This window comes from Triticum aestivum, chromosome 5D, assembly GCF_018294505.1.
Source record: "Triticum aestivum cultivar Chinese Spring chromosome 5D, IWGSC CS RefSeq v2.1, whole genome shotgun sequence".
Classification (NCBI taxonomy): domain Eukaryota; kingdom Viridiplantae; phylum Streptophyta; class Magnoliopsida; order Poales; family Poaceae; genus Triticum; species Triticum aestivum.
In genome coordinates, this window is record NC_057808.1 from 405796739 (window position 1) to 405808048 (window position 11310).

The following is an 11310-nucleotide window of genomic DNA, read 5'->3' on the forward strand; positions in this document are numbered from 1 at the left end:
TTCGAGGGACGTCATCGAGCTGAACGTGTGCAGAACTCGGAGGTGCCGTACGTTCGGTGCTTGATCGGTCGGAACGAGAAGAAGTTCGACTACATCAACTGCGTTGTCAAACGCTTGCGCTTTCGGTCTACGAGGGTACGTGTACACACTCTCCCCCTCTCATTGCTATGCATCTCCTAGATAGATTTGCGTGAGCATAGGATTTTTTTTTTTTAAATTGCATGCTACGTTTCCCAACAGGTACTTAATACTTTGAACGAAGAAAACATATTGTTTTCTTATCTAAACCAACATCTTCATGTATCCCCATAAAAAATGCCAACCAAATGCTAGCTAAATACAAGACAAGACACATGGTTCAACCAAGAACCATCCCACATTTCTAACTTTATTCTGCTACATCTTTCTTTCCCATCTCGCAAGGCGACTAGGACAAAGCCTTCCTCCTCAAGATCTCCGTTGGCTAGCCTGTGGATTCTCCTTCCCTCTGCCTGCCGTTCCGGTGGTCAGTGGTGGGGAGGGGAATCCTAGTGCCTCAGTGATTACCTTTGATCTGATTTTGAATGTAGATATTTCTAAATTTACCTAGAGTAGCCCTAGGTTATCAAACCCAGGAGAAGTCATGCCTTGGAGAGTTGATTTCTGCAAGAATTGTTTACTACAAGTGTTCCAGTTTCTCGGACTTTAACGGAAGAAACTATAATCAAGAAATGGGCTAGGGCTAAAGGTTTTACCTGCAGTCGTGTGCTTGCGCTCGAGATCCTATCTATATACTCAACATGGTACTGGTAATTAAACACATTTACTTACCTGTTGTCAACATATTACTTATGGGAGATGCATCCAAATAACCCCACGACTGATTGCCGCCGCGTCGAGGTTCTATTGTGCAACAAAGGCCCTACCATCTTGCGAGGTTACATCAGTTACTAAGGAACAAACCAGACCAACTCATTGGGTGTTTAATGATTGCACCTTATGTACCCCCAAAGAATAGGTTCTAGCTACCGTACTAATCTTACTGTCACCAACGTTCGGTATAGCCTTCTGCTCCTCTACGCACTTAACCTCTCGTTAATAGATCCTCGGTATCTTGGTGACCTGCGAGGACTTAGATCAAGATAGAGACAAGAGATAAAAACAATCGTGAAAGCACATCGAATAACGTTAATGTTAAAGTAAACCAACAATCGCTTAGTGCACATACATGGGGTTGCGAGGCTAGGCCTCAGACCTTAGTCCGAGAGGACCACTCACACATCATAGATGAATCAGAAACACCAGACATTGTAGAAATTGATACTCAATGATGAATGATTATAGTCTTCCAATGCTTGCAGAATGTGATGTTCTCTTGATTACAAGTGTAGTGGGTATGGAGATGGAGAATGGCTGTTGTAGATGGTGTGGTGGCTGTTGTAGATGGGAATGGTGGCGACGGTTGTGAAGGGTTGACTTGATGGATGAGCGACTCTTTCGTCGAAGGGGATTTCTCTCCTTTATATGCTACAGACGAGCGGAATATAGGGTCTCGGGGCACCTGCGATGCGAGTTGGCCCTCGCTGCCTTCACAGAAATCGTCACATATGATTTCACGGCACCCGGTATGACCGCTGGTACGAGCGCGCACGGTCATACTAGACATCGTCTTCTCTTCTGGGTGCAGTTCTTCGCCTCTAGTTAATCGGGGTGGATCACCGCGCCCATTATCTTCCATTTATGACTTGATTAAGCACCTAAATAGCCCATTCCTGCAAGGAACAAAATAAACAAAGAGATTTGCAATCTTTGCATTCAATAGTCATTAGTCATCAAATTGAAGTGATTATCTCATAAAATATGGGATTACCCGGTTTAAACACGGGTAAAAATGAGTGCAAAGACGTCAACAATGTCAACTTCAACATTGGTGGCGCTCGTCAACAACCTCAGCGTCAACATCTCCAACTGGGACTATCCACCGGGGCTCCATCCGCTCTATTTCAATCATCCGGGGCTTCCCATGCCGTTGCTCTGCGAGTGGAAGAGGTTCGAGTGCCAGACGATGGGCCTGGCCGGGTCAGAGGTGTGCACGACGACAGGGCGGATAACCTGTTGGCGCACAACCAGATGACGACAGCGAGCACCAGCATGGGGTTGTAATAGTACAAATCTTCACGTGGAGTCGTGGAGTTGCTTGAGGCCGTCAGGGAAGCCGTTGTCGTCGCCGCCGTCCATGACTTTGGGGAACCTGAGTTCTAGGTTTACGTGCGTGTTGTGGGGTAATACGGTAAATTTTTACTTAAGACTTGAAATGGTTCATGGTGTGGTGGCTAGCTCGTTCGACCTGGAGGTCGTGGGTTTGAAGTCGGACATGCTTGAATTGTTTTAGTTCCCGTAATATTTCTTCCCCCAACTAATTTACTGACAAGTGGGGCCATCATGGTTTTATTGCAAAACTTTCATCCACAACTGACAGGTGGGGCCGTCAGGGATTTATCGCAAAAAATTCACCCCCAACTAACAGATGAGGCCATCAGGGCATTATTGCAAAAATTTCATCCTCAACCGACAGGTGGGGCCATCAGTGCTTTATTACAAAATGTCACATCGCTTCACCACGTTGTCCTTACCGTTGTCGCCCATGTGGCGGTTGGACCGGTCAACTGTATGTCAGCTAAACCAAATATGTACACAAAAACATATCAGGGACTGTCTGTAAACCCCTTTAGCGAGTTTAATGACCGTATTTTAGGTATTTTTATTAAAGTACATGGACTAAACTGGGTTCTAGAACAAATTTAGTAACCTCTGATGAATTTTTCTCTTCGGCCGCATATCTAAGCAGGTTGTGAGACGTGATCTGCTCATCAGGCGCGGCCAGCCCCAGGTTTTCTATGAGCACACGTTGAGCCTTCTTGACCGCACGCATATCTGACTACTGTATTATTTTAGTTAGAAAAAGGGTGATGGACACTACCATTTTCGTTTAGTTAGTTAATAGTACTCCGTAATAAAGTTGATGTGAACACTGACGTTGGGCGAGTCGACGGCGTGTGCGTGCGGCCGCGTGGATGGTGACCATGCCGATGCCGATGCCGATGCCATTGCCGATACGGCGTCCGTGCGCCGCGTGGGCTTCGTCGCGCCGTGGGTCCGTCTGTGTCGATGGAGTCCGGTCGGTGGACTCGCACGTGGCGACGTCGGCCGGTGCTTGCCGGATACGTACATGCATGCACGCACGCACGGACGAAGCTGCCGATGGACTTGCTGGCTGAGTAGTCACTTTTGCTGGACATGCACAGGTACGTGGAACGTGGCCGGCCGGTTGCATGGCCCCGTCGATCCCATGGCTGCCGCGCGCGGAGAAGCCGGCTCAAACGGGTGACCGCTGCTGCCACGTGCATGTGCGCCTGGAGTTGGTGTAGCCGCAACTGGACGCGCGTGCGTGCCGTCGATCGGCTCGCCGGCCGGCCGGCGGAGCCAAGATTAGTCCACGCATGTTCCACGTGCGCGCGCTGCCCTCCTGCTCGCGCAGACGGCTGGAGGCCCATGTTGCACGCGCCTGGAAGCCGCCGCACGGGAGCTTGACAGCGTGCACGTGTCGTCGTTTTTCTTTTTCTTTCACGAGCTACGTCCATGTCTCCTCATCAGTGGGCATCTTCGACGCCGTTCTGAAACCGTCCGCATACGTGTGAAAGTCATCCAGCGCGGATATATATCGTTTCGCCGAGCTGTTCAGACATGTTTTTTCTCGCAAATTGGAAACAAAACTGGGGGGCTTTGCGGGATCCGGACAGCAGACACATAGGACTCCGACACCGCCGGCCTACCCAATCCCAATCCCGGCAAAATTTTCTTACACTTCGTCCCTTCCCCCTTACTTTGCATCCGCACCCTCCACCTTCGCCGCCGTTGCTGTACGTCTCAGGTCCCCACAGAGGCATTACCGGACGTCCGCAACCAGCACCGACGCACCCGCTCGTCTCTCCGACGGCGATATCTGCCCTGGAGCTGTTTGTACCTAGTTACACTCCGCCCCCTGTCGACAACCTCAATGGCGGACACCACGCTCGTCAGTTGTTCGGTCAACTGTCATTGAGCTTATTTCGAATGCTATGTCGTTTTCTAGAGTACGAGGAATGGCGATCTACTCGACCATGGGGGGCGGGATGAGTTGTTGTGCGATGCGTGGTTGGCCGTATCCACGAATTTCGTACGCAGGAGCAGAAGGGAGACCTTCTGGCAACAAGTGCATGAATCATTCACGCATAAAAGCACATTACGCCCTACGACAGGTACATCATTCAAGAATGTGAGGTCGTTATCGTATTGCCGGTATGCTTTTTAGACTATGTGGTTCATCAACTTGAGGCAAGGTGGTCATTGCACGCGGTAGAGGACGAGATCGTAAGTTTTGTTTTCTCTTGCTCAACTTGCTGATTGATTCGTTCACTCAATGTTGGTCTACATATTATGTAGCTCGCACGCGTTGCCGTGATATATCACAGGACAGAGGGACGATCATTTACGTACACACACTGTTGGATGAAGCTAAAGGGGAGTATGTGTGGGAGGGCATGATCTATTGATAAAAAGCTTGTTGCACATCCGGCTACTCTAGTCAAATTCGAGACATTGTTGTACTAGAATTAATTTGCATGCTATGTCTGAATGATTTGTGCTATTTTCTATCCGAACATTAATGAATATCGGCCGATTTGCATGAATTTCGTTCGATTAGTTTAAATACGGGTTGACATGTATGCGGGCAGCGTTGAATGGCGGCCTCTCACATCCGTGTCTGCGGTCTGGCCCCTTGTCCTCAGACGAATACGGGAGGAATTTGCGGGTCGCCGTTGAAGATGCCCTATGGCATCTCCAGTACTGTCGCGTAAACACTAATTAGGAAAGCGGCCATCTAATACCGCCAGCATACATATCAAAGCGGGTTTCAACTAATCAGGTGAAATTCATGGAAACAAGGCGAATTTTTATCAAAGTTCGGATAGAAAATAACACAAATCATCCATACATAGCATGTAAGTAAGTCTAGTACAACAATAGGTCAAATTCAGCGAGATTAACGGATCCTGTCGTCCCACACTTACTATCCCTTCAGCTTCATCCAACAGTGCATGTGCATAAATGGCCGTCCCTCCATCATGTGTTACATCACGACAGGCGGCAGCGCATGCGGGTTACACAATGCGTAGAGCAACATTGAATGAATGAATGAATCAATCAATCAATCAACAAGTTAAGGAAGAAGAAGCAAAACTTACGATCTCCTCCTCAGTCGCGCGCAATGGCTACCTTGCCTCCAACATATCAACCACGCCACAAAACTTGGTGACAGAGGTCTGGATGGCGTACTATCGATATGACAATGACCTCACATTACGTTGTTCGATGATGTGCATGTCATAGGGCACAATGTGCTTTTGTGCGTGAAATGATTCATGCACTTGCTGCCAGAAGGTCCCCCCTTGCTCTTGTCTACGAAACCTGCGGATACGTTGAACCGTGCATCGCACACAACTCATCCTCCATGGTCGCGTATCCCGCCATCCTTCGTACTCTAAAAAATGACTTGACGTTCAAAATAAGCTCAATGTCATTTGACCGAACACCTACCGGGTGTGGTGATCACCATGGACGAATTCAACTCGGGCGGGTGGGGTTGTTCCTGCCTGTAGACAAGTGTCATAAAAGGCGAGTGGGCACATCGGTACTGGTTGCGGAGGTCTGACAATGCCTCCGTGCCGACGGGAGAGGTACAACGACGGCGGCAGAGAAGGAGGGTGGGGATGCAGAGCAAGGGGGAGAAGGGATAGATTGGAAAAAAAAATGGAACCGGGAGGGAGGATTTAGTTGGCTGGGGGTGTCGGAGTTATGTGTGGTTGCTGTCCGGACTCCCATTAACCTCCGCCTAGTTTGTCTCCATTTTACGGAAAAAAGTTCGTCCGGACCACTCAACGGACGTATACAGGCTCACGTTTGAGGACACAACACGTTCGGACCGCGCGGTTCGGACGGTTGCGGGTGGTTTGATGGTAGGCGTTGGAGATTGGCTAACCAATGATTTGGTTACCGGACGGAAAATTCGGTTATCGCCCGATGACCACGAATCTTTGATACCCCACGAGAAATCGCATTAGAAGGCAACTTTCTGTTGTTGATATTTTTGAATTTTAAGTGATTTTGTGCGAGTCAAAAGTTCATTCAAAAAAGAAATCGCTTGGTAACCTCCGGGTATTTTCTGGTTACCTCGGTAGCTGAAAATTCAGTGCTCCACGAGCTTTTCTTTTCTTTTCTTTCCGAATTCAAAACCTTAGTAACGACTCTTTTTTTCTAGAAGGGGTGTGTTTCTAACAACTTGAACCATTGTTTTCCTTTTGCTACACCTACTGAACGTTAATTATTTTCTGCAAACTAAAAGTTTCACGATTGCGTGCACGGATTTCTTTCATTTTGAGTAAGATAAGAGTTTTCAGCGCTGCTGTCGTTGTACATATGCGCCAAAAAGGGAATCCATTCTCGTCGCAGGCGTCGTTCATGCTCAATAAATGCTAAGCAGCAATTAGAGACTTGTTCCAACTTGCAGCCCCTGGTGCGTAGTACGTAAACCGCGTGCCTGCATCTGCATGCGGCCGTTTGAGCGAGCGCGGCGCGGTCGCGGTCAAGCGACCTTTTGTTTGTTCTGACCAGCAGGGCACGCCGCCTGCGTAGGTCGCAGTAGGTGAGGGGGTGAGTTGCCTGGCTGAAAGGGTCGCCGGAGAATTTCACCAGACTTCAATTTTTCGACATAAATTTGATGAGACTTTGCGCCACGCTGAAACAGTCCCTCTCTCCCGGCTACCTGCTATATTACGACGAGCAGCATTGAACTGTTAACTTGGCGCTCGCTCCGGTACGTGATCTCATCAGCATCTCCTCCTCCACCACCTACTACGTGAGTCTAATCAAGACGAAGCCTCCGCGGCGCGCTCTGGCTGCCCATCTTGGACGCTTCTGTTGGCCGGTTGACTTTGCTGGGGGCAGGCGAGCTCTAGCTGGAGCCGGCGGCCGGCCATGCATAACCACGGGGGCGGCGGCGGGGCGGGGGACATCGTGGAGGCGGGCGGCGAGAGGGTCGTGCCGCACAGCGGGCCGCTGGTGGGGAAGCGCTCCGCCACGCGGAAGAGCGCGCGGTTCGCGGACTCCGTGTCCGCGCCGCTGCGCCGCGGGAACCACCACCAGGCCGACGACGACGACAACGACTACGTGGAGGTCACCCTCGACGTGCGGGACGACTCCGTGGCGGTGCACAGCGTCAAGCCGGCGGCCGGCGGCGAGGAGGACCCGGACGTCACGCTGCTGGCGCGGGCGCTGGAGACGCGCTCCTCCTCGTACGGCGGCAGGGGCCCCCATGGCGGCGGCGTGCTCCGGAACGCGTCGACAAGGATCAAGCAGGTATCGCAGGAGCTCCGAAAAATCGCGTCCGTCAAGCACCGCCCCAGCCGCATCGACCGGTCCAAGTCCGCCGCCGCGCACGCGCTCAAGGGGCTCAAGTTCATCAGCCGGCCCGACGGCTGGCCCGCCGTCGAGAAGCGCTTCGACGAGCTCGCCGAGAACGGCGGCCTCCTCCACCGCTCCAAGTTCGGCAAGTGCATCGGGATGAAGGAGCTCGCCTTCGCCGGCGAGCTCTTCGACGCGCTCGCCAGGCGCCGGGACATCTCCGGGGACAGCATCAGCAAGGCGGAGCTGCTCGAGTTCTGGGACCAGATCTCCGACACCAGCTTCGACAGCCGCCTGCAGACCTTCTTCGACATGGTGGACAAGGACGCCGACGGCAGGATCACCGAGGCGGAGGTCGGGCAGATTATCGGGCTCAGCGCCGCCGCCAACGACCTCAAGAAGATCACGGAGCGCACAGAAGAGTACGCCCGGCTCATCATGGAGGAGCTCGACCCCGACAACCTCGGCTACATCGAGCTGTCCAACCTGGAGACGCTGCTGCTGCAGGCGCCGCCGACCCAGCCGACGCGGGGCGGGAGCGGGACGACCAGCAGCCGTAACCTCAGCCAGATGCTGAGCCAGCACCTCAAGCCGACGACGGAGCCCAACCCGCTCCGCCGGTGGTACCGCCGCGCCAGCTACTTCCTGGAGGACAACTGGCGCCGTTGCTGGGTGATCATCCTGTGGTTCTCCATCTGCGCCGGCCTCTTCGCCTGGAAGTTCGTGCAGTACCGGCGGCGCGCCGTGTTCGAGGTGATGGGCTACTGCGTGTGCGTCGCCAAGGGCGGCGCCGAGACGCTCAAGTTCAACATGGCGCTCGTGCTCCTCCCCGTGTGCCGCAACACCATCACGTGGCTCCGCAACCGCACCGCCGCGGGGCGGGTCGTGCCGTTCGACGACAACCTCAACTTCCACAAGGTGATCGCCGCGGGGATCACCGTCGGCGCCGGGATGCACATCATCTCCCATTTGGCGTGCGACTTCCCGCGGCTGCTGCACGCCACCGAGGAGGAGTACGAGCCGATGAAGCCCTTCTTCGGCGACGTCAAGCCGCCCAACTACTGGTGGTTCGTCAAGGGCACGGAGGGGTGGACGGGGCTGGTGATGCTGGCGCTCATGGCCGTCGCCTTCACGCTCGCCACGCCGTGGTTCCGCCGCGGCAGGGTCCGCCTCCCGGGGCCGCTCAGCCGGCTCACCGGGTTCAACGCCTTCTGGTACACGCACCACCTCTTCATCATCGTCTACGCGCTGCTCATCGTCCACGGCCACTTCCTCTACCTCACCAAGAAGTGGCAGAAGAAGTCGACGTGGATGTACCTGGCGGCGCCGATGGTCCTGTACGCGTGCGAGCGGCTGGCGCGGGCGCTCCGGTCCAGCGTGCGGCCGGTGAAGATACTCAAGGTGGCCGTGTACCCCGGCAACGTGCTGTCGCTGCGCTTCTCCAAGCCGCAGGGGTTCAGGTGCAAGAGCGGGCAGTACATCTTCGTCAACTGCGCCGCCGTCTCGCCGTTCCAGTGGCACCCCTTCTCCATCACGTCGGCGCCGCACGACGACTACATCAGCGTCCACATCAGGACGCTCGGCGACTGGACCCGGGAGCTCAAGAGCGTCTTCGAGAAGGTTTGCCGGCCGCCGACGGACGGGAAGAGCGGGCTGCTCCGGGCAGAGTACGCCGGTGACGGCGGCGCCATGCCCAGCCCGAGCAGCTTCCCCACGGTGCTGATCGACGGGCCGTACGGCGCGCCGGCGCAGGACTACAAGCAGTACGACGTGGTGCTGCTGGTGGGGCTGGGCATCGGGGCCACGCCCATGATCTCCATCATCAAGGACATCATCAACAACATGAAGCGGCTCGACGGCGACATCGAGTCCGGCAGCCCCAGCGACAGGAGCGTGTCGGCGGCGTCGTTCCGGACGCGGCGCGCCTACTTCTACTGGGTGACGCGGGAGGAAGGCTCCTTCGACTGGTTCCGCGGCGTCATGGACGAGGTGGCCGAGAGCGACAAGAAGGGCATCATCGAGCTCCATAACTACTGCACCAGCGTCTACGAGGAGGGGGACGCCCGGTCGGCGCTCATCGCCATGCTCCAGTCCCTCAACCACGCCAAGCACGGCGTCGACGTCGTCTCCGGCACCCGCGTCAAGACCCACTTCGCCCGGCCCAACTGGCGCAAAGTCTACAAGGACATCGCCCTCAAGCACGCCGGGCAGCGCGTCGGAGTGTTCTACTGCGGCGCGCCGGTGCTGATCAAGGAGCTGCGCCAGCTTGCCCAAGATTTCTCGAGGAAGACGAGCACCAAATTCGAGTTCCACAAGGAGAATTTCTAACTTTGCAGCCAGCCCAGTCACAAGAAGTTCCTCCTTTTTTTTTAGAAAAGAAACAAGTTTCTCTTTTCGCGAGGAAAAAGTCTGTTAATTCAGTACATACCCAGTTCTATAGATGGAAGTAGGTGTTGGTTGATTTTCACAAGCTGGGTCAAGAGTTACATCGATTTTTTTGCCTATAGAAGAATAATATCCAATGCCCCCTTGTACAGATATTATTCCCTTCTAAAAAAATACAATTAGCACTTCAGGTGTATGTACACATACAACTAACAAAAACACAATAGTCACATGTAAGTAGACTGAATTTGCAATTTGAATAAGTTGATCTTGTGAGAGGAGAAATTGGTTGGAGGCGAAAGAAAAGCTAGAGGAAGAAGAAAGAAGGATGACCGTTAAATCTTAATCTAATGGTTGGAAAATTGAATTATCCCCCAAAAAACCAAATGTATAGTCTGGTCCAAAAAGGGAAAAAATGCTAAACTTCATAGAGACTTATGGTGTGTATGTCACCACAACCGATGCTCTTCATAAAAAATCATATACTTACGAGCCATCTTAGGCCTCTTACAATGCAAGGTGCCTAGAGAAATACCACATCGATCTCTATTCACTAATGTAAGATGTCTTGGCAGTTCAAGTACTTAGTGGCATAATTCGGTTGTTGCCGCTCAGGAGTTAGGAGCAGGGCAGACGAACCTTACCCTCTTGCGCCCGTCGCTCCCGCGAGCTCCGAACCCGGTCGCCCCCGCTCCCCTCCCTCCTCCTCGTCACCACCAAAAGGCGCCGTCAGGCGCAGCCTGGCCCGCGTCGGTGGTGGCGGGGCTTCCTTCTAACCTCGTGCGGCGGCAAAGGCGCGGGTCCATGCCGGTCAGCAGGGGCATGGTGCTTCAGGCGAGGCACAACCTACTTCTACTAGGTGACGAGGGAGGAAGGCTCCTTCAACTAGTTCCGCGGCGTCATGGATAAGGTGGCCGAGAGTGACAAGAAGGGCATCATCGAGCTCCATAACTACTGCACTAGCATCTATGAGGAAGGGGTCGCCCGGTCGGCGCTCGTCGCCATTCTTCAATCCCTCAAGCCCTCCAAGCATGCCATCGACCGCACGAAGACCCATTTCGCTCGTCCAATCTCGCGCGACGTCTACAAGGACATCAACCCTCAAGCACACCTGGCAGCGCGTTGGTGCTGATCAAGGAGGTGTGGCAGCTTGCACGAGATTTCTCGAGGAAGACGAGCAACTAATTTGAGTTCCACAAGGAGAATTTTTTTAGTTTTTGCACCAGCCCCCAGTCACGAGAAGTTTTTCTTTTTGCAAGAAAATTGTGTCAATTTAGTACATACATCAAAGTAGATATTGGTTGATTCTTGATTGCGATAAGTTGGGTAAACCATTTCATCTTCTTTTTTTTTTACCTCCAAGAATAATCCAAATGCCCTTTGTACAGGTATTTCCTTTAAAAATTAGTACTAGCCCTGATGTATGTACACACAACGAACAAAAAT

At 53.1% G+C, this 11310-nt stretch overlaps 1 protein-coding gene across 1 annotated transcript; it reads left to right on the forward strand.

Annotated features, from left to right (window-relative positions):
• The first annotated feature begins 6818 nt into the window (after positions 1-6818).
• Positions 6819-10015, forward strand: LOC123122177 (respiratory burst oxidase homolog protein B-like). Its single transcript, XM_044542318.1, has 2 exons — positions 6819-9823; positions 9864-10015. Exon 1 carries the CDS (start codon positions 7054-7056, stop codon positions 9805-9807), a length of 2754 nt encoding a protein of 917 aa, XP_044398253.1. The 5' UTR covers positions 6819-7053; the 3' UTR covers positions 9808-9823; positions 9864-10015.
• The last annotated feature ends 1295 nt before the right edge of the window (positions 10016-11310 follow it).

Coding starts and splice junctions, on each gene's coding strand:
- LOC123122177 (XM_044542318.1), top strand. CDS start 7,054: ATGCATAACCACGGGGGCGGCGGCGGGGCGGGGGACATCGTGGAGGCG.